At 46.8% G+C, this 23,589-nt stretch overlaps 1 protein-coding gene across 3 annotated transcripts in view; it reads left to right on the forward strand.

Annotated features, from left to right (window-relative positions):
- The first annotated feature begins 367 nt into the window (after positions 1–367).
- Positions 368–23,589, forward strand: part of GLRX2 (glutaredoxin 2) — a 42,044-nt gene continuing 18,822 nt past the window's right edge. The window contains exons 1-3 of one of the 3 annotated variants that reach the window (XM_040359809.1): positions 368–393; positions 645–719; positions 16,399–16,473. In XM_040359809.1, the coding sequence (XP_040215743.1) occupies positions 682–719; positions 16,399–16,473 (113 nt within the window). In that variant the 5' untranslated portion in view covers positions 368–393; positions 645–681. The other 2 variants (XM_040359808.1, XM_040359810.1) reach the window with 2 other exon arrangements.

The raw sequence follows: 23,589 nt of genomic DNA on the forward strand, positions 1-23,589 counted from the left end.
TGATAACACAAACGGCAAATTTGGAGTTCCATAATATACAGCACATCAGCTGCATTTATCAAGCAATATACATTGTGCTTCATGGCAGAAGCTTCATGACTATAATTTCCCAACCACAGACTGCAGCTATTGGCATCTGTAATACAGCAAGAATGAACACTCCTGAGTCCTTTCACATGCATGCCATTGCCTGGTCGTCACTTCCATTACAAAATCTGACGAGTCGCCTAATCTGATGTAACACCTGGCCACAGCCGTCTCAAGTATCATGGGAAATGTAGTCTCACACAACAGGAAGCAAGTAGCTGCAGCTGGTAATCATGAGGTCAGGGGGGGGAATCCTTTTCTGCAGGACAGAGCATTTCCTGGAGCATGTCTCCGCTGACATACAAGGTATATGGCAGACTTTGGGTGGTGAATTAGGTCAGAGACACACTGACTGTGGATTTCATAGGTATTCTCTATTGTATAAATCATCAAAGTACAGTTGTCCTTTAAGAAGATGACAGCTTCCTGTAAGCAAAATGAGAATACGTTTAAGCACAAGGACACTATGTTTATGTAATGATTCTATCATTTTTATTGCATCTTTTTGTACACCCCGTGTATTTTAATGTCAGTCTTAACAATGTGTGTCATCACAGGATAAACAGAGAACAGCTGAGAATATGATTGCAGGAGATGCGGATTCTGCCAGCACTGTACTGTAATCTCTTCAGGTGAGTACACTGGAAAGAAAGCTTGGCAAAGGGCAGTATAGGTAAGTTGTAACTTTGGAATTCTCAGGAGAGGTTAGAGATCCTGGAGTATGGACATTCAAAATTTTTGGTAGGGTAGTTTGACTGGTGAATCCATAGAAATAATTGCATGCTTCTATATACATAGTATGCTCGGGAATACCATTTGCATCGTTGTGCTCTCTGCTCCCTTTGTGCTGCCTTTTTGCTCCCTGTACCCCCCAGGAGTCCTAAAATTTCTCTTTACTTTAAGGATTTAACCACTTCCATACTGGGCACTTATACACCTTCCCGCCCAGACCAATTTTTAGCTTTCAGCGCTGTTGCACTTTGGATGACAATTGCGCGGTCATGCTACACTGTACTCAAACCAAATTTTTATCATTTTGTACCCACAAATAGAGCTTTCTTTTGGTGGTATTTGATCACCTCTGGGATATTTATTTTCTGCAAAAAATAAATAAAAAATGACCGAAAATTTAGAAAAAAAAAAGTTTTTTTTTTTCTATTATAAAACATTGTAAATAAGTACGTTTTCTCCTTCACTGATGGACACTGATGGTACTGCACTGACGGGCACTGATAAGGCGGCACTGATGGGTACTGATGAGGTGGCACTGATGTGGTGGCATTGATGGGCACGGATAGGCGGCACGGCTGGGCACTGATAGGCGGCACGGCTGGGCACTGATAGGTGGCACGGATGGGCATAGATGGGCACTATTGTATGTGTTTTATTAATGGATGCCAATCAGTGCCAAACAATGCCTGCCAATCAGTGATGCCCATTGTGGGCACTGATTGGCATCCATTGCGGCACTGATTGGCATCCATTTTTTGTGTCCTCATCCCTGGTGGTCTAGGGTGGCATACCTTTTATTTTTATAATCCCTGGTGGTCCAGTGGGCATTCTCGGGGGGGGGCTGTGCTGATAATCGATCAGCACAAACCCCCCCTGTCACAGGAGCAGCCGATCGGCTCTCCTCTACTCGTGTCTGACAGACGTGAGTGAGGAAAAGCCGATTACCGGCTTTTCCTGTTTACATCGTGATCAGCCGTGATTGGACACGGCTGATCATGTGGTAAAGAGTCTCTGTGAGAGACTCTTTACCTTGATTGGTGTTGCGGGGGGTCAGACTGACACCCTGCAACAACGATCGCCACGATGCGCGCCCCCGGGGGCGCGCAGCGGCTCAGAATCCTGAGGACGTCATATGACGTCCAGTCAGGATTCTACAACCACTTTGCCGACGTCAATATGTCATTGGCGGGCGGCAAGTGGTTAAGACATGCACTGCACCTCATACCTTGTGGTTAATGCTAATGTATTAGACATAATTTTTGGGGGACATATACGTTTTGAATTTGGGAGAGACTGTCACTGTGACTCAGGAGGGGACGTGTTATGTTGGTAAGGTGTCTTCATTATCTGTGCTGCTGCACACTGCTGTCAGTGTCACTGTGAGAATCAATTTCATGTGTGTGTGCCGTCTATTCTAATTTCTTTCCCTCCTGTCCCTGAGCTACTTACTACAGAACCTTGGATAACGAGCATTATCCGTTCCAGGAGAATGCTTGTAATCCAAAGCACTTGCATATCAAAGCAAGTTTCCCCATAGAAGTCAATGGAAACGAAAATAATTTGTTCCTCATTGACTTCTATGGCATGCAATTCCACATGTGGCTAGAGGTGGCGGGGGCCGGAGAAACTCAGAAATACTCGCAGTATTAAGTATTAAAATATACGAGTATTTCCTAACGGCTTTGGTACCCATGCACCTCTGGCCAAATACGGTACTGCACACCGCAGAGGCTTGAATCGTCTCACAAACCGAGTCAGGATTTTTGTAAAAAAAAAAATTGCTCGTATTGCGAAACGCTCGTTACTCGCAATCCGAGGTTCCATAGTATATTGTATAAAAATATCTGCCCTAAAACCCATTGCATATTATATTTGTTTGTAGCCTAAATACTGACAATTTCGCTTGAAACTGTAATTTATGTAGCTTTTAGAAATACCATTATAAACATGGCTGTGCCAGTAAATTTCAGTCTGGTAGGTTGGAAACACTGCTTCTCAGTATGCGAGTGTGCTTACATCCTCATAGTCCTATATCTGCATTGCAAGTTCAAAGCCAATGCTGTCTACGACTGCTAGTCTTATGAGATTTGGAGTAAGATTTTGTGATTATACTACTAGGCTGCTCGTTGTTCTCCTTGCTGGAGGCTGACATGACAAAGCAAAGTCTTTACCATAATGGCAGCTTCCACACAGACGTGGGTCAGAAAAAAAAAGGTAGGTAAGGCCTGGTTCACACCTATGCAGTTTGCTTTGGATCTGTTTCCGCAGTGCTTTTTTGTGTTGCATTATGCGTTTCTACACACACGTTTTCCAGTGATTTTTTATTTTTTTTTGCCAATTTGTTTCTAGGCAGGTTAATAAAAAGCAAATTTGGGAGCGTGACCGTAAGTTGCCCTGGATGGAAGCCTGAGCTCTTTGCTCTCCATCAGCCCACAGCTCTGCTGCTTTTTCGGGGGATTTAACTAGCCAGTATATGAGAACCCGCTCCTCTAAAGCCTGAGGATCGTCCCAGCCTCCTCCCGGCTCCTCTGCGAACTTCCGAAGGTATTTCTTGCTGCCCCCCATGCCACTCGGCTGGGCGGACAAGATGGCACCTGTCTGCTGGGGGCCCTGCTTCCCCAACCCCATCTGTGAACTCTAAATAGTTTCCCTCCTGCCTGATCCTGAGCACACCTGGGCCCCGGGACCCTCACAGATGGGACAACATGGAGGACATACACCTCAGCAGGCATATCACCTTGCCCTTGCTCCCCTACAGCAATCTTGCCCCAGAGACTCCAGGTCTAATGAACAGAGGGGGACTGCACAATTTCTTATGCCCAGGCAGCCAGCTCTCTAGCCTTGGCCCATATGGAGGGGATGGATCACCTTGCATAATTGCAGACTCCTCCAACCCATCCTCCTCTTGCTACAGGAAAACGACATAGTCTACCGGTGGGGTTTCTCTTTCAGCCCCCGGCAAGGTGCTACGCTACCCTGAGGACTTGGACACTTCCTGTAAAACCATGGAGATCCCTGTCCCCCGCCTCCGCCGTATGGGACTTGGTGGCCACACCACCGCCACCACCCACGGTCTAGCAGAAGGTCCCTCCAACCAAACGCTCCCGAGGCCAGGACTCCCCAGCCCCCCCCCCCCGCAGGCCTGCTAAACCTAAACATGGCTGACGACCGTCAGTCTCTTCTTCCTTATCAGCCATAGCTATGGCGTGTACACCCGTTTACCCTGACTCTCCTGATCCATCCACCAGCCTCATTTGCAATCCCCTTAGCCCCCTGCCCAGTCGAACTGACGGCTACCATCAAGACCCTGCCTACACGTAAATCCCCTGTCCCGGATGACTTTCCTTATGAATATTATAAGTCATTCCTCCCCATTCTCCTACCACATATGTGTAAATTGTTTAATCCCTTTCTGCAGTTGACCCCTATTCCCTCAGATATGCAGAGGTCGTTTCTTACGATGATCACCCAAACCTGACAAATATCCTTCCCTGTGCGCTAGTTACAGGCCGATTTGCACTCTTAAACTCTGACCTGAAAATCTTAACCAAGCTCCTCTCGATGTGTCTAACCCTGATACTGCCCTCCTTGATACATAATGATCAGGTGGGCTTTGTGCCCCTCCAAGCAGGGGACAACATGAAACGGGTTATTGACCTAATAGACGTGGCAAACGGGGAAGGCCTAGAATCTCTAGCTCTTGGTCAGGACGCGGAAAAGGTATTTGACCCGCCTTAGCTGGCCTTTTCTGTTCGCCACGTTGCTTAAGAAGATTAAGTGGACACCCTAAGTTTAATCACTTGAAATGTTATCACTTATGGACTTGGCTTGTTATTACCTATTTTTGACCACTGGATGAACGTTTTGAACATTTATTTTACATTTATTAAATTATTTTAGTTTTCACCTAATATTTATATATAATATATATTTTAGTATATGTGTGATATACATTTCACAGGGTGATATATTTATACACTCATTTAGAATTGTTCATTCACTGAACATAGCGCTACTATTTTGTTCACTCAGAATCATTACACATCACTATTTATTTTAGGTAGATGCTTTAGGTATTTTTTAGTTTGTTTTTTGGCGCAGTGGGGTATGAGAAGGTAGAAGGGCACGTATATTTTCTTTTTTTTTCACCATTTATTATACCACTTTATACCAGGCTATCTTTCCCACCCTGTTCCAATCCATAAGAGACCTTCTACAGAAATGGAAGTCCAACATATCTCTCTCCTGGGGAGAGTCGCCTCTGTGAAGATGACCATCCTCCCCAAACTCCTTTTATCTCTTCCAGACACTGCCCATTCCAATCCCATATGCAGACTTGAGACTCCAGGTGGACTTGGTGCGCTTTGTCTGGAACTATAGGAGGCATAGAATACCCTGAACAGTCCTGACGCTGTCTCGCTCCAACGGGGGACTGGCGTTTCCTGACTTAATTAAATATTACCAAGCAGCTCAGCTGTGCGCTGTGACCTCCTGGTTTCCCCAACGTTCGTACAACAAGTGGACAGAAATAGAAAGATATGGCTTGCACCCACGTACCCAAACGGCTTGCTCTGGAATGTGGAGGTGGACTCGGGTCGGCTTTTGGGACCTATGCTCCATCAAAGGTCGCTTTGGCTCAGATTATCTCATGCACTGGGCTCGAAAAGGTCTCTTTTGACCTCCTTCCTTTATAACCCCAGGATGCCTGCTGGTCTCACGCATCAGATGTCTTTGCCCTGGGCGACACAGGACTTATTCTACTTTGGCCATTTGCTCTCATTACTCTAAAAAAAATTTGATCTACCTTGCCAGGTGTTTTATGGGTACTTGCAAATACGACACTATGCCCAATCTTTCACCCTGAATCTCCAATTCTCTGCGCCAACCCCCTTTAAGAGACTGGTGTTGGAGGGATCCGCACGCCGAGGTTCGATTTTAGACATATACTGCTCTATGCACTCTCTACAAGGAGAACGCTTATAAAATTCTCAATTTCTTTATCGTACATCACGGGACACAGAGCGGCATATTCATTACTATGTGGGTTATATGGAGTACCTTCAGGTGATGGACACTGGCAATCTCAAACAGGAAATGCCCCTCCCTATATAACCCCCTCCCATAGGAGGAGTACCTCAGTTTTTACGCCAGTGTCTTAGGTGTTGGTCATGGTTTAGCTCGCCTCCACATCCTTGGGATTAGGTGGGCTAACCGGTTCTGTCCAAAGGCCTCAGCGCTAAAGTGGTCAGTAACCGGACCCCAAACCAAAGGGGTATAGCCCATAATGCTTTTCTTTTTAGAGAGCTGGACCCTGGGCCCAGAACTTAGAAACCTTTGGGGGCCTAATGTTTCTGTTGCCAGAGTGCTATATGGGCCCAGGACAGTGGATCCTTCATAGGAACCCAGGGCCTGAAGGTCAATGCCCCACGGAGATGGGGGAAGATTGGGCCTCTTGCTTTGCAAAGTCCTGCGGCATGGAGCAGGTAAGTGAGGGGAAACTTGCGGAACTTGGTTCTTAGCAGGTTTTTCTGGGGGGTTCACAGGGGACATGCCTAAAGTTATGCGCTGCATCTGGCAAAGTAAGTCACATGTCTTAAAGATAGGATGGCTCTATGTGTATTCCCCATAAAAGGTGAACTCCCTGGTAGTATTGTAAACATTGAGAAAGAAGCCTGTGTGTGTGTGTGTGTGTGTGTGTAAAGAGAGCTGTGCTTACCTGCAAAGCCTCCAGGCGATTGCTGCCATGGTTTTTCCTCCTAGCCTGGAGACAGGACAAACTGCCTCCTCGTGTGGTCTCCTTCCCCCCCCCCCCCCCCCCCCCCCCCGCCGGCGGGCGCGTCCCCGTGATATGGGCGCAATTTCGCGCCGTTAGCTGAGGGAGGAAGGGCGGGCCAGCATGTTAAAGGAAGGGGCGGCCCTTCCATTTGTTCCCAGCTCAGTGTATGCTGGAACTGAGAGAGGAAGAGACCAGAGCGGCAGCACGGGGCGCCGAGGACACACAGTGGCCGAAACAGATATTACAGTCTTCAATAAGACTGTCCTGGAGCCTAGAGTTAGGCTGTTCTTTTCTATCTCAGCAGTTTTTTGGCAATACTACTAAGGGGGACAGAATGTTTTTTCTCTCTTGGGTTTGAAAAAAAAAAAAAAAAAGAAAAAAAAAAAAAAAAAAAACATTAAAGGGAAAGAAGGCATTTTTTATCCCCCAAACAGGTTTTTGGGCAATAACTATTTATAGTTCCAAACACCAATAAGTTAGCGGGCGTACCTCGGTATTGTACCATGGCGTCTGGTTCAGAGGGTACAAGAGGTGGGGATTCCCCCAGAGAGTCTGAGGTCTCGGACAAAGTTATGCCGCTGCTTTCCCGAGAGGGAGCCTTGATGGGACCATCGGGATCTGGGGCTGGAGCTGGCACGGGTCAGTCCAACCCTAGGGTGGTCACGGACGAGGTACTGTCCACCTCCTTAAAGGAGATGGAAAAAAGAATGGAAAAGATGATAGCCAAGGCTATGCGGGGCAGAAAACGGAATAGATCTTCGTCGCCCGAGCGTGGACCCTCAGAGGAGGAGGTCCTTTCCGCAGGGGAATTGGACGACCTCTTGGACAAGGACCAAGCAGGTTCGGGGATCGAGGATCCGGATACAGGGGAGTCTGGGGCAGCCTCCCAAGGGGAGAGCTGGTGGGTTCAAGCCTTAACGGACTTGGTCCATAGTGCATTCAACTTGCCAGTACCAGATCTCCAAGTATCGACTGTTTCAGCTTTGGGCTCACTAAAGGCGCCTCAAAACAACGCAGTTTTTCCGATCCATCCTCTGCTAGAGGAAGTTATGTTCCAAGATTGGACCAAGCCAGATAGAATCTTTTTACCACCTAAAAGATTCTCTGCCTTATATCCTATGGAAGATAAATTTTCCAAGAGATGGGCAACCCCGGCGGTGGACGCAGCCATCTCATGTGTTAACAAATCTTTAACCTGCCCTGTAGAAAACATACAGGTGTTCAAGGATCCGGTTGATAAACGCTTGGAAGCACTACTTAAAAGCTCCTTCACTACTGCAGGGGCAGTAGTGCAGCCAGCTGTGGCTGCGATTGGGGTTGCACAAGCATTATCGGATCAAACTAAGCAGATGCTTAAACTTATTCCTGCCCAGCAGGCAGAAGAATTTTCGGATGTCCCTAGGGCCATACGCTTTACGGTAGATGCGATTAAGGATTCTATCCAGCAAGCGTCACGTTTATCGTTATCCCTTATCCATATGAGAAGACTCTTATGGTTAAAGAGCTGGGAGGCCGAGCCCCCATGCAAGAAGCTCCTGGTAGGGTTCCCCTTCCATGGAGGACGACTCTTCGGAGAAGACCTAGATAAATACATTCAGACCATTTCAAGCGGCAAAAGTACTCTTTTGCCAACCAAGAAAAAATTGCAGGGGCCTGCGTTTAAACGACAGCACTCCCCTGGGCAGGGGCCCTCTAATGCCAAACAGTATCGACGGCCTCCTGCAAGATCAAACTTTAACTTCAACAACAAATCGCAGGGACAGGCCGCTAGAGGCAAGAAGCAGTGGTTTCGCAAACCAGCAAAACCAGCCCCCAAGCCGACCTTATGAAGGGGCGCCCCCACCCACGAGGGTGGGGGGAAGGCTGCGTCTCTTTTCAGAGGTTTGGGAAGCCAGCATTCCCGACAGATGGGTACGGTCTTCCGTGGCTACGGGCTACAAACTAGACTTCCTAAAGTTTCCTCCTCCTCATTTCCAGGAGTCAAGGGTTCCAAACGATCCGGAGAAGGGAGCCGCATTAATGACGGCATTGAATCATCTACTCTCCCAGGAAGTAATAGTAGAGGTACCAGTCCTAGAACAAGGGCTGGGTTTCTACTCCAACCTATTCATCACCCCAAAGTCCAACGGAGATGTCAGGCCAATTTTGGACCTAAAGATGGTAAATGCATACCTAAAGGTCCGCTCATTTCGGATGGAATCCGTGCGGTCAGCAGCTGCCACACTCCAGAAGGACGACTTCATGGCATCCATAGACATAAAGGATGCCTACCTTCATGTTCCAATTTATCAGCCACATCAAAGATTTCTACGCTTTATGGTGGCTTTGCGTCATTTCCAATTCGTGGCGCTTCCCTTTGGGTTGGCTACGGCCCCCCGGGTGTTCACGAAGGTCCTAGCTCCAATCCTAGCCAGGCTAAGGATCCAAGGGGTCACGATCCTAGCGTACCTGGTCGACCTCCTAGTCATAGATCACTCGTCTCCTGGCTTGGAACGAGCAGTGGCCCTCACGGTCCAGTACCTCGAGAGGTTCGGCTGGGTCCTAAATCGAGAAAAGTCAGCATTCCAGCCCACAAGGCAGTTGGAATATCTCGGCATGAGGTTAGACACAGAACAACAAAGGGTGTTTCTACCTCTGATAAAGGTCAAAGCCATCAAGGTTTTAATCCTACTGGTTCTAAGCAAGAAAGAACTGACTATTCGCCTATGTATGCGGTTACTAGGCAAGATGGTGGCCACATTCGAGGTGGTACCGTACGCCCAGAGCCACACTCGCATCCTGCAGGCAGCCATCCTGTCAGCATGGAGCAGGAGGCCACAGGCCTTAGATATCCCTTTGCCGCTCTCATCAAGAGTCCGACAGAGTCTATGTTGGTGGTTAGACCCTCAGAATCTAGTGAAGGGGAAGTCTTTCAGCCCAGTGGCTTGGAAGATGGTAACCACGGACGCCAGCCTGACGGGCTGGGGAGCAATTTTGGATGGTTGCACTCGCCAGGGTACTTGGGCAAAGCCAGAGAGGCAGTTGCCCATCAACATCTTGGAGCTCAGAGCTGCTCGACTAGCCCTCAGGGCTTGGACGTCCAAATTGCAGGGGTTCCCGGTGAGAATTCAATCAGACAATGCCACGGCCGTGGCATACATAAATCACCAAGGGGGAACCAAGAGTCAAGCCACTCAGAGAGAGGTGAGCTTGATTCTCCTGTGGGCAGAGGCTCATGTGCCCTGCATATCAGCAATATTTATTCCAGGAGTGGACAACCTTCAGGCGGACTTCTTAAGTCGCCAGACTCTGTTGCCGGGGGAATGGTCTCTACATCCACAAATCTTTCAAGCACTCTGCCAAAGATGGGGAGTGCCGGACGTGGATGTCATGGCATCGAGACTCAACAAGAAGCTAGACAGGTTCATATCCCGCTCAAGGGATCCGATGGCCTGCGGAACCGATGCGCTGGTTTGCCCTTGGCATCAGTTCAAACTTCTTTATGTATTTCCCCCGCTCCAGTTACTACCCCGCCTGCTGCGCAGGATCAGGGTGGAGCACATACCAGTCATCCTGGTAGCTCCAGCATGGCCCAGAAGGGCATGGTATTCACTAATCCTGAAGATGGTAGTGGGAGACCCTTGGACTCTTCCTCTACGGCCAGACCTGCTATCGCAGGGTCCGATCCTCCACCCTGCCTTACGGCATCTAAATTTGACGGCCTGGAGGCTGAATCCCTGATTCTCAGGGGTAGAGGTCTGTCTCAAAAAGTAATCTCTACCCTAATCAGAGCCAGGAAACCGGTCTCTAGGGTGATTTATTACAGGGTCTGGAAGGCCTATGTAGGCTGGTGTGAGTCCAAGCGATGGCTTTCTCGCAAGTTTACCATCGATAGAGTATTAAGTTTTCTCCAGCTAGGAGTGGACAAAGGACTGGCATTAAGCACAATCAAAGGACAGATTTCAGCTTTGTCAGTGTGGTTTCAGCGGCCGCTGGCCACCCACTCGCTAGTTAAGACCTTCCTTCAAGGGGTCTTACGTATTAATCCTCCAGTTAAATCCCCGCTTTGTCCGTGGGATTTAAATCTTGTTCTGTCAAGTTTACAGAAACAACCTTTTGAGCCGTTGGCTGAAATTCCTTTGGTTTTACTGACAAGGAAGTTAGTATTTTTGGTCGCCATAGTTTCCGCCAGAAGAGTATCGGAACTGGCAGCCTTATCCTGTAAGGAACCATATCTTATTTTACATAAGGACAAGGTCGTTCTCCGCCCTCATCCTTCCTTCCTACCGAAGGTTATATCCAGTTTTCATCTAAACCAGGATTTGGTATTACCATCCTTCTTTCCTAAACCTACTTCCAGAAAGGAAGGGTTGCTGCATACCTTGGATATTGTCAGGGCCATGAAGGCCTATCTTAAAGCTACAGAGAAGATCCGGAAAACAGATGTGTTGTTCATTTTACCGGATGGGCCCAAGAAGGGGCAGGCAGCTGCAAAATCCACCATCTCGAGGTGGATTAAACAGTTAATCACTCAGGCCTACGGCTTGAAGGGGTTGCCTCCTCCGTTATCATTAAAGGCTCATTCTACTAGGGCCATGGGCGCGCTCCTGGGCAGCACACCACCAGATCTCTATGGCTCAAGTTTGCAAGGTGGCAACCTGGTCTTCTGTCCACACGTTTACAAAATTCTACCAGTTGGACGTAAGAAGGAATACTGATACAGCGTTTGGGCAGGCAGTGCTGCAGGCTGCAGTTTGAGACCCTCGGATTCCGGGGGGCTCCCCTTTGAGTTAAATTTAAAATAATTTTTTCTCAACTAAGTTGGATTTATTATGATTTGAGTATATCTCTAAATTAAATCCTTTTGTCTTTGGAAGATGTTCTCCCTCCCCTCATTGTAAGCATTGCTTTGGGACATCCCACATAGTAATGAATATGCCGCTCTGTGTCCCGTGATGTACGATAAAGAAAAAGAGATTTTTAATACAGCTTACCTGTAAAATCTTTTTCTTGGAGTACATCACGGGACACAGAGCTCCCACCCCTCTTATGGGGACCATTTTGGGAGGCATACTGCTTGCTACAAAACTGAGGTACTCCTCCTATGGGAGGGGGTTATATAGGGAGGGGCATTTCCTGTTTGAGATTGCCAGTGTCCATCACCTGAAGGTACTCCATATAACCCACATAGTAATGAATATGCCGCTCTGTGTCCAGTGATGTACTCCAAGAAACAGATTTTACAGGTAAGCTGTATTAAAAATCTCTTTTTTTTGGTACCTGACACCAGATGTTCTCCACGCTATCTATCCCTCCGGCTTGGATAGGTGTTGGCGCTAAGGTGACCCTGTATCACATCTACTGGACCTGCCCCAAGATAGTGCCTTTTTGGACAAAAACACAGCTTTTATTGTCCCGCCTTTTGGGAGTACAGGTTCCCAGGACCCCAAAATCATTCCTCTTAGGAGTTTCACCTCTGCAGATTCCCAAACAATCCAAAAAATTGCTTAGACGTGTTCTCTTTCTCTCTTTCTCTCTTTCTCTCTTTCTCTCTTTCTCTCTTTCTCTTTTTTTTCTCTTTTTCTCTTTCTTTTTTTTTTTTCTCTTTCTCTTTCTCTTTTTTTTCTTTCTTATACGTTTTCATATGGAACCAGCAAAGACCCTCTACTGTCTGTTTTCTGGTTTACTGTTATTTGATATACACTGGCTCTACTGCTGTTATGCTGAAGTTTAGGTATTACAGTGCCAATTTCTTGTCTACCCGCTGTTATGCCCCGGAAGATTTGGCTGCTCAATGACCAGGCCATTTTGAGCGATCGTGTGATGTTGTACCCAAACAAAGTCAACGTCCTTTTTTTCCCACAAATGGAGCTTTCTTTTGGTGGTATTTTATCATCACTGCAGTTTTTATTTTTTGTGCTATAAACAAAAAAAAGAGCAACAATTTTGAAAAAAAAAAAAAACTTTTGCTATAATAAACCTCTCCAATTTTTTATAATTTTTTTTTAAAAAGCGATTTTTTTTCCTCCGTTTTGGCCGATATGTAGTCTTCTACATATTTTTGTTTACACACACATCCCCGTTCTGGCTCTCGTGCCCGTGATCACACGTGGCAGGCAGTCATCGTGACTGCCGGCCACGCGCATTATCACCCCCACAGTGCAGTGTGCGCCTGCTATCCTGCTTAAAGGAGCCAACGTACAGCTACAACTGTTCGCGGGAACGTGCCGACCTGCTGCCGTTATAATAAAGGCAGCTAGTCGGCAAGTGGTTAAACCAAACACCCATGCGATCCGATTCCGGAGTGGCAACAAAAAAAGGTGCATGCACCTTTTTCGTGTGGGCGGGATGCGATTTGAGCCATACAAAATGAATAGGCTGAAACTGCACAACAATTATCGTAAGTGATTTGAACAGGAATGCGGTGCGATTCCTTTCTGAATCACATGCAGTTCCCCGCACCACACCAGTGAGAATCTAGAATCAAACTACAAAAGCAAATATTGCACAACTTTCTATAATTAACCAGTGCTAACATAATCTAAAACTGCGTAAAAATATGGATCATAAACCAAATTAAAACACAATGACATTCTGAGCGCAACACTGTACTATGATGTACCACTCTGCATCATTCTGCATGTCGCACTGTATAATTTCTATTCCACACCGCATCATTTTACATGTTACACTGTACGTTCACTATTCTACAACATGTCATTCTGCATGTCTCCCTGTCAGTTTCCTATTCCTCATCATCTTATTCTGCGTCCCGGGCTGGGAACATACAGCTTAGTGTGACAAATGAAGGGGTGTGGACTAGGACAGTTGCCAGTTCATTTTATTAGTATTTATTTTATTTCATTATTACTGCTGAAAATAAGTTGACAAACAAAAGAGGGCGAGAGGTTGTTTAAAAGAATCTACCACAGGTGTCAACTACACTAGGTACACCTTTGGGGATAGGGACTCTGCAGGCACTATTGGTGACTAGTCCTTAGCCCTCCTTTCCTTTTAAGTGATTGAATAAGAACTGTCTGTGTTGCTCACAATAAAATAAATGTTCCAACTGTCTGTTTTGTATGTCATAGTTTTTCACCCAACTGGTAGCAGTGGGTAATAGGTCAGTTTCACATTCATGGTTTTTGTCAAAATGTTGCTCATGATGAATATTAGATTCTAAACCTAATTTTTAAAATGAACGCGTCATACTTGCCTTCTTTTCTGGGGTCTCCAGCCGGCGCTCCTGGCTCTACCTCTTTGGTGTTCCCCCATAGAAACCCTCTTCCCATGAGGGCACTTATACAGCCTAATCCCGAGCTGCACTGCCCGTGTCTATAGTCACAGACAGCAGGGCTCAGTCCCACTCTTCCTCCTAACAGGGTTTGAATGAAAGCAGCAGGAGCCAATGGCATCCACTTCTATTAATCTGCCCTGTGAGCAGGGAGAGACCTGAGAGAGATGCTGCTTTTTGTGCACAGCAGTGGATCGATATCTTGCTCAGGTACGATAAGTATAATGGCAGGGGGGGCAGGGGGTGGTCCTGTCACACAGAAGTTTTTTTTTATCTTAATGCAGAGAATGCGTTAAGGTAAAAAACATTAAGCCTTTAAAACCACTTTTAAGTCCAAACAAACAGTTGAAGTATACCATGCATGTTTCTGAATTTAATTTGAGTTAACAATTCAATGTGGATTCATTCCCAAGTAGTAGGAATACTGGTTCAGTCTGTTTTATTGTCATCATTCAAAGCTAATTAGCAGTGTTGAAATATATTAAACCATAATTAAATGGATAAAATTACTAGGGTGCAGTTTACGGATTTATGGTAGGGTTTAAAATGCTTCCGATTTCTTGGATATAAAAAGTTCATATAGCTTCCTATTGCAGTTTTTTTTTTAAAGCAAATTACATTATCTCCAGCAAAAATAAAGTATTGTTACAGTATATCATTATATCCCTAATAAGCCACTGTATCCAGGACCACCATTTTTGTTCCCAGAGCACTCAGAGGCGGTCTTTTCTAGCAATGGTCCACTTGCCAGATCGACGTAGAAAAGCCCCTTTCTGGGGATTTTCTGCATTACTGTGATTTTTACTGTTCAGTTACATAGTTTAAAACAGGGGAGTAAAGCTAAGAAGTTTTGCCTGGTGTCAGACCATGCCCCATTGACCTTGATGAGACAGAATAAACGCACAAAATGCCCGGATTTCGAAGGTTCAGAGACTTGGAAGGGAAGAGCCTTCAAACCCCGACTACCAGTACTTTGGTCCCAAAGGGATTAAGTTCCAGGTGAGGGAGGCTTGAAAGGCAGCAGAGGGAAATCCACACCTGTGTCAATGAAGTGAATGAAAGAGTCTCACAAGCTGTGCAGCAAGGGTGAGCTCTCAGACAAAATGAGACACGGGCTGCTAACCCATACCTCTCAACTTTTTGAGATGGGAATGAGGGACACCTATCAGCAAAAGTATGCAGGCTTAAGACACACCCTTTTGCCGTGCCCCCTTAAAGGAGAATTGCACAAAAAAAAAAAAATAGGTTGGTTAAACCCACAAGTGCTTTTTTTACCACTACTATTCCTTTATATTGGCTGTTGAAATTTACAAATGCAGCAATTTAGAACTCGGATGAAAGGTTTAGTGCTGGAAAACACCTTTTAATAGATAAAAAGTGCATTTTATATACATCTATATAGATCAGACCAAAATGAGGGACAAATGAAGAGGAATGAGGGACAATTCTCCAAATCAGGGACAGTCCCTCAAAATCAGGGACAGTTGGGAGCTATGCTAACCCCCTGTGAGGCCTGCCTCGGCCTTACTTTGGTGGAGCCTAAACCCTTGTATGGGACACAAGACTAGCGGTGGGCCTGCTGTTTTGTTGAAAATACCAGGATTTGGACTGTTTATTTACTTTGGCTGAAGTAAGCTGTCTTTTTTGTTTAGCCGTGATTAAAATAAATGAACTGTTTGCTTTCACCAAACTGGCTGGCTGTTATGCCAGAGCTACCCCCAGGTTACATTATATACACACACTATATTACCAAAAGTATTGGGACACCTGCCTATACTCGCACATGAACTTTAATGCCATCCCAGCCTTCGCCCATAGGGTTCAATTTTGAGTTGGCCCACCCTTTGCAGCTATAAGAGCTTCAACGCTTCTGGGAAGGCTGTCCACAAGGTTTAGGAGTGTGTCTATGGGAATGTTTGACCATTCTTCCAGAAGCACATTTGTGAGGTCAGGCACTGATGTTGGACAAGAAGGCCTGGCTCGCAGTCTCCACTCTAATTAATCCCAAAGGTATTTTATCGGGTTGAAGTCAGGACTGTGCAGGCCAGTCAAGTTCCTCCACCCCAAACTCGTTGATCCATGTTTTTATGGACCTTGCTTTGTGCACTGGTCCAAATCATTGGTGGAGGGAGATTATGGCTTGGGGTCGTTTTTCAGGGGTTGGGCTTTGCCCATTAGTTCCAGTAAAGGGAACGCCTTAAGGCGTCAGCATACCAAGACATTTTGGACAATTTCATGCTCCCAACTTTGTGGGAATAGTTTGGGGATGCAGAAAAATTTCGTTCCCACACAGTATACTTGCTGGCTACTTCAGAAGTAATGTTATCTTAGACAATTTTTGGGGCAAGTCAGGTTCAATTTCAACTCGAGAGACTGTAGAGTGAAATATACTATATTGCTGTGATTTTTTTTTTTATTTTTTTTGCAAATTACCCTTGCTATTGTTTCATTTTAATAGAAATCACTCTGTATTTATACTGAGCACATTCACACATTTTCTAGTATCTAATTCAATCTTTATTGTTTTCAGGAAAATCTGCTTGCTGAAATCAAGGGAGGCCTCATTTCATTATCCACAAAAGAGAACAGCTTATTTTTTAACAAGGTGACGTAAACATTGCTCTTATGGACAGTTTGCATCTATGTACCAGTTCTTAGATGTTGTGGCTTTTTTCCCCTTGTGATCCGGCTGGTAACAATTCGTCTTAGGGCAGGGGTGCCCAGCCTTTTGAAAAGCGAGGGCCACCTAAGCGACTTGGTAACCGGTCGCCAACCACAATAAGCAGAACTTTTTTTGCGGATTTGGAGGTAGACGTTTGGAAACGAACACAAGTCCATTTGCATCCGCTACTCCTAGAGGTGAATGGAGGGTCCAATTGGGTCAGACTGACCATGTGAAAGGGGCCTATGGCTCAGTACAGGTAACCCTCAGGTGCACTGCTCTGCACCTGTGGATCAGTTTCAAAGCAGCCCAGTAACCACTGCAGAACAGATATGCCTATATATACACTGTGATTTAAGTAATAAACTTACCTTTAATAACAGTATTCTTTTCCCCTCCAACCCTGCACTCCGTACATAGTGCACCCTCTCAACCCAGCACTCTGTACATAGCCCACCCTCTCAACCCAGCACTCTGTACATAGCGCACCCTCTCAACCCAGCACTCTGTACATAGCGCACCCTCTCAACCCAGCACTCTGTACATAGCGCACCCTCTCAACCCAGCACTCTGTACATAGCGCACCCTCTCAACCCAGCACTCTGTACATAGCGCACCCTCTCAACCCAGCACTCTGTACATAGCGCACCCTCTCAACCCAGCACTCTGTACATAGCGCACCCTCTCAACCCAGCACTCTGCACACAGCGCACCCTCTCAACCCTGCACTCTGCACACCCTCTCAACCCTGCACTCTGCACACAGCGCACCCTCTCAACCCTGCACACAGCGCACCCTCTCAACCCTGCACACAGCGCACCCTCTCAACTCTGCACAGAGCACACCCCTCAACCCTCATTGCTAATAACTAGTTCTAGAATTGGTGGGTCCCATCACCTCTGCAGTCTGTGGTGTGCAGGCAGTGAGATGTGCTGTAACCTTAAGCAACCAATCAGTTGGTTGTAATTATGTGCTGTGACCTCTAGCAACCAATTAGGAAGCATTAATAATGTGTAGCAACCAGTGAGGAGAAATGATGTGCAGTAACCATTAACAACCAATCGGTGAACAATAATGATCTGCTGTAATCTCAAGCAACCAGTGAGCAATAATAATTTGCAGTAACCTCTAGCAACCAATTGGTTAGTAGTAATAATGTATAGTAACCTCTAGCAATCAATGTGTAAGCGGTAATTGTGTGCAGTAACGTCACAGCACACCCCTCAACCCTGCACGCCGTACACAGCGCTCCCCTCAACCCTCATTGCTAATGACTAGTTCTCAAATCTTTTGTCTATTGGTGGGTTCCGTCACCTCCGCAGTCTGTGGTGTGCAGGCAGTTAGATTATGTGTTGTAACCTTAAGCAACCAATCGGTTGGTTGTAATGATGTGCTGTATCCTCCAGCAACCAATTAAGGAGCATTATTAATGTGCAGTAACCTCTATCAACCAGTGAGTGGTAATGATGTGCAGTAACATCTAGCAATCAATCAGCTAGTAGTAATGATGTACAGTAACATCTAGCAATCAATCAGTGAGCAATAATAATGTGTGTAGTGGACAATGTAGGAATTAGGTAGTTTAGTGGTTAGTATAGAAATCAGGTGGGTCAGTGTAGTGGACAGTGTAGAAATCAGGTAGGTTAGTGTAGTGGTCAGTAGTGTAGTGGCTCTTCTCCCCTATGCTCCTGTGGTCACAGGTCTTGTAATGTCATCAAGAACAGTGCAGTGGCCAAAGGCCTTCATTGGATGTGGGGATCTTGAGGGATAGTCAATTGGCAGAGTGTAGGAGGGCTAGCTGCTAGGGGAGCAGGAGATTAACTAACTAAATGTGTTTGTTTTGTTTTCCCTGCAGATGGGCTTTACACCAATAAGGGCCCTTTCACACATGCGGATCGTATGTCCGCTTTTTCATCCATCCGTTTATGGATGAAAAAGGGACATACATTAATCCCTATGAGATAGTGGGTGTCAGCGGATGAACATCTGCTGACATCTGATCTCATCGGTGTGCGGGGACCGCCCTGTCATCTGCCGGCTTAGCGGGAATCAACGGAGCGATCCCCTCTGAGCAAGCGGATACACATGTACGGATCCTCATGGGATCCGTACATGTGAAAGGGGCCTTAGTCATTATCAGAAGCACAAGGTATCTTTACCTAAGTTTTAATGCACTGTTGATGCACCTGGAACTGCCTGAGCACGATGTGCATATTTCCTCATGTAGAAGGTGCTCCCATCCAGCAGAAAGTTTGCAATACTTGACATTTCTGTGTCATCACTGGGTGCGTTACACGTAGCATCTAAGATACACAATATTACAGAAAGTTTTGGGGCACCTGCCTTTACATGCACATGAACTTTAACCTTCCTGGCGGAATGATTATTTCAGATTTTTGGTGCTGAAAGTGGTACCATTATTTCCCAAAGCGTCTTTCAGGACAGCACCTTGAGAGATAGTGACTCCTCCATCATCCTTAGGAAACACCTTCTTCCAATCTTTAAATGGAGGCCACTCCCCAGCACATCCAGTTTTTTTTGTTTCCTCCGGCCCGGAGGGAACATCTTCTTAGGGGGGGGAGTCTATATCTTGGATGCGCCTGGAAGACGGCTTCCCTCTTACCTTTCTTTTTATGGCGTTATCTGCCATGGAGACCGTCCGTGATGTCAGCACTAGGGGTTTTGACCTCAACCGGGAGTGGTAGTATTCGGGTTCCCCTTTGTCCTCTATAGTGCTCGGTGAGAGCCAGTATGCGCTCGGCGATTCGCTTGGTGGGCGCGCGCCCGCCTGTTCCGCCACCATTTTGGTGTAGCCAGGATGAAGCGGTCGCCGAGATGGGGCGTCATTTCCGGCGCGTCCGCAGGTGGAAGGGGCAGGATGGAGGCTGGGGCCTATTTCCGCTTCCGGTCCGGCGCAGCGGCGCTATAGGAGTCCGGAAGCATGCTGCAAGCCACAGGTGGATGCTGTCATCTGCTATGGAAGGAGCAGAAGTTTCAGCGGTGAGGACAGGCACATGGCACCAGCAAGACCCCGGCGGGAGGCAGCAATGTAAGTCTGCGTTTTTCCCTAAAGGGTAATTTTTTTTACAATGGTCTCCTTTCTTTTCCCCCCTATTGGCATGGGGCCTGTCTGGGCACTGGAATGGCACACTTTTTTTTCCTAGTGCACCTCGGTGAAGGGGTCCATCTGTTGGGACGAGGTCTCATTAGGGATTCCCCTGTCTTTTGTTTTTTTTCTCTTCCTTCTCCCCAGGTCAAGACGGACACAAAAAGAAAGCGTCCCTCATGTAGGACTAAGATGAGGGAGAGCTGGAAGAAAGCTCTGTGCAGTGCATGTATTGCTGCTTTAGTGAGAGAGGAATCAGCCTCAGTACGTGAAGAATTGGTTGCTTCTGTAAAAGATTAGCTATTTGCCACGATTCAAACTTTTCGTGACTCATTAGATGCCTCTTCCACCACTTCCACCGTCCTCCACTTCGCAGTCTTCTCAGGATTGGGTAGCTTTACCAGTTTTGGACCACTTAGCTGAAGAGCTGAGGATCAGGGAAAGTCTCTCTCATGTACCTTCTAGTGAGGAGTCAGAGGAGTCAGGGGAAGAGGCAGTTATTTCTCCTTCAAAATTCAAATTGTCCCTGGAGGAAGTGGATGGTTTACTCAAAGCCATTTATGCTACACTTGGGCTTAATGAGGAGAGTAGGGATCTAAGTCTGCATGATCGTATGTATGCCGGCCTGAGTGAACCTAAAGGACGTACCTTTCCGGTACACTCCGCTATCCTTTTGAGGAGGACCCTGCAGCGGTGTGGAATAAAGTCCCCAATTTGCATGCGTCTTTTTCCCAAGTGTCCAGATCTACGGATCTGTCCTTTTGAGGACATGGGGGTTCTTAAAGACCCGATGGACAAGCGCATGGATCTCCTTCTCAAAAGGTCATGGCAGTCGATCATGACTAATTTAAAACCTACTATGGCCACTACGTCTGTTGCCAGGAATTTGGAGTTTTGGTTTAACCAGTTAAAATCCCATATTGTAGCAGATTCTCCTAAACAAGAGATTCTAGACTCTTTCTCCACATTGTCCTCGGCAATGGCTTATATAGCGGATGCTTCGGTGGAAGCTATTAAGATGTTGGCTAGGTCCGCAGTTCTAACTAATTCCACTAGAAGGGCATTATGGTAAAAGACATGGCCTGGATATACAGCTTCTAAGAACAAGTTATGCAGGATTCCTTTTTCGGGAGACCTTCTTTTTGGACCGGAGCTAGAGAGCATCCTGGACAGGACTGCTGATGGGAAGAAGTCCTTTCCAATTAAAAAGAAGCAGCAACCCCCCAGGCGCTATTTTCCACCCCCAAAAGGTCAGGGAAAAGGTATCAGACCCCAGGGAGGCAGGAAAAATTGGGCGGCACAGAAGGGTAAAGGAAAAGGGGAATCCTTTTCCATCCTCCTGCGCAAATCGAAAAGTCCCAATGACTCAGCCGTACGTGTAGGCGGAAGGCTGCAAAGCTTACTTCCGCAGTGGTCAGCAATAACAACCAACCATTTATATTCTGACCACCCTGGCCCGGGGTTATGCCATAGAATTCTCGGAGGTTCCTCCGGAGAGATTTTTAATTACAAATGCACCAAGAGATCCAGTAAAATCCCTGGCCATGAGGTCCTCCTTAAAAGAACTCATGCAACAGGGAGTGGTGATTCGGGTTCCACCAGAAGAGCAAGGGCTAGGATTTTATTCCCACATCTTCCTGGTAAAAAAAAAACACAGGGAAGTTCAGGATGATCCTGAATCTAAAACCTCTGAACAAGTCCGTCAGTTACAAGAAGTTCAAGATGGACTCTATTTTTTCAGTCAGGAATCTGTTGACGCCAGGTTGTTACATGGCATCAATAGATTTGAGGGATGCGCATCTCCATATCCTGATCTCTCCGCAGTACCTCAGGCTAGTGAGAATGGAGGGAGTGGTACATCACCTCCAATTCAGAGCCCTTCCATTCGGCCTTTTGTCTTCACCTCGAATTTTCACCAAGGTGATGGCGGAAGCATTAGCCCCCCTTCGTCTACAGCGGGGATATGCAATTAGCGGACCTCCAGCTGTTGCAGAACTACAAATCCCGTGAGGCATAGCAAGGCTCTGACAGCCACAAGCATGACACCCAGAGGCATTTGTAGTTTTTCAACATCTGGAGGTCTGCTAATTGCATATCCCTGGTCTACAGGGTATAGCTGTCGTACCTTATCTGGACGACCTTTTGTTCTTCGCCCCCTCACAGGAAAGACTGTTAGAGGACCTAGCCAGGGCGCGAGGTCACCTGGAGACACTAGGCTGGATCCTGAATCTTCAGAAGTCGTCCCTAGTGTCTTCTCAAGAAGTCAGTTTCTTGGGCTACCAGGTAGATTCGCTAAATCAAAAGATTTCTCTTCCCCTAGAGAAAAAGGTCAGGGTGCAGGACATGGTAAGACAACTGCAGTCCAACCAGCCGTTAATTATAAGGCAGGTGATGTCAGCACTAGGGGTTTTGACCTCAACCATGCCGGCCATTCAGTGGGCAAGGTTGCACTTCAGGTGCCTGCAGACCTTTCTTCTGAGGTCTTGGGATCACAGTCTCAACTCCCTAGACACTCAGATAAAGGTCCCGGCCTGAGTGAAGAGATCTCTCTACTGGTGGAAGGATCAGGAGGTCCTTTCAAGGGGCTTAGTGTGGTCTTTCCCAGTGGAAAAAAGACTGACCACGGACGCCAGTGCTTGGGGTTGGGGAGCCCACTTGGAGAGAGACTTCATCCAGGGTTCCTGGAGGAAGGAGGAGTCTGTACAGTCCTCAAACTGGAGAGAGCTAAAGGCGGTTGCCCTGGCCTTAAGGAAGTTTTCACCAGTTCTCCAGGGTCACCATGTCCAGGTGATAACAGACAATGCTACAGCAGTAGCATACCTGAACAAGCAGGGGGCACGAGGAGCAGGGCCCTGCAGGCTCTTGTTACAGACATTATGCTGGGGGCAGAAAATAATTTTCGGTCCCTGTCGGCCTTACATCTAAAGGGGTCTCTGAACAGGATGGCAGATTATCTAAGCAGACATCAGGTTCAGGAGTCAGAGTGGTCTCTGAATCCGGAGGTCTTTGGGGAAATCTGCAACAGGTGGGGTCTCCCAGAGGTAGACATCTTTGCCTGGAGGGAGAACTCCCAGGTGCCTCATTTCTTTTCCCTAAGCAGACTGGACGGGTCCCTAGGCATAGATGTTTTGGCACATCCTTGGGGATTTCGCCTGTGCTTTGCTTTTCCCCCGTTCCAGTTGATTCCCTTTAGTGTTGAGAAAAATTCAGAGGGAAAAAGCACCAGTGATTCTGATCGCTCCATACTGGCCCAAGAGAGCGTGGTTCTCAACGGTCCTAGGTATGGCAGCCGGGCAATGTTGGCATCTACCCCTCAGGCAGGATCTGTTAGTGCAGGGTCCTGTGTGTTCATCCAAATGTTGCCAGTCTCTTCCTTACGGCATGGTTTCTGAAAGGCAACTGCTGAAGAAATTTTTTTTCCCGGATCGGTTAGTTGCTACCCTGCAAAATAGTAGGAAGGAAGTGAAAAGGGCTATCTACACAAAGGTGTGGGAAGTTTTTTCAACCTGGTGCACCTCCGAATGACCTCAAATCCATTCTGGAGTTTCTTCAGGAGGGGGCGGATAAGGGACTGGCAATCAACACCCTAAAGGTTCAGGTCTCCGCTTTGGCAGTGTTCCTAGAAAGGCCGGTAGCCTCAGAACCCTTGGTAGCCAGATTTTTTAGAGCCCTCACAAGATCTAGACCGACCAAAGTTAGGGGTTTCCCGAAATGGAATCTCTCGGTGGTGCTAAAATCTATGGCTGGCAACAGGGCTCGACAAATCCCGGTCGCCAGGTCGCCATGGTGACTAGAAATAGTGGCTTTTTTTTTTTTGTGAGCTGGCGCCATCTGGTGGTGGCCGTTGGTATTACAAGTTAAGCATTACAAGTTAAACAGCAATTCTAATGTCATTTTTCACTATTTTCACTGCCATCTTCTTCCCTCTAATTAGAACAAACATTATATATATT

The sequence above is a fragment of the Rana temporaria genome, chromosome 7, assembly GCF_905171775.1.
Source record: "Rana temporaria chromosome 7, aRanTem1.1, whole genome shotgun sequence".
NCBI classification, from domain to species: Eukaryota; Metazoa; Chordata; class Amphibia; order Anura; family Ranidae; genus Rana; species Rana temporaria.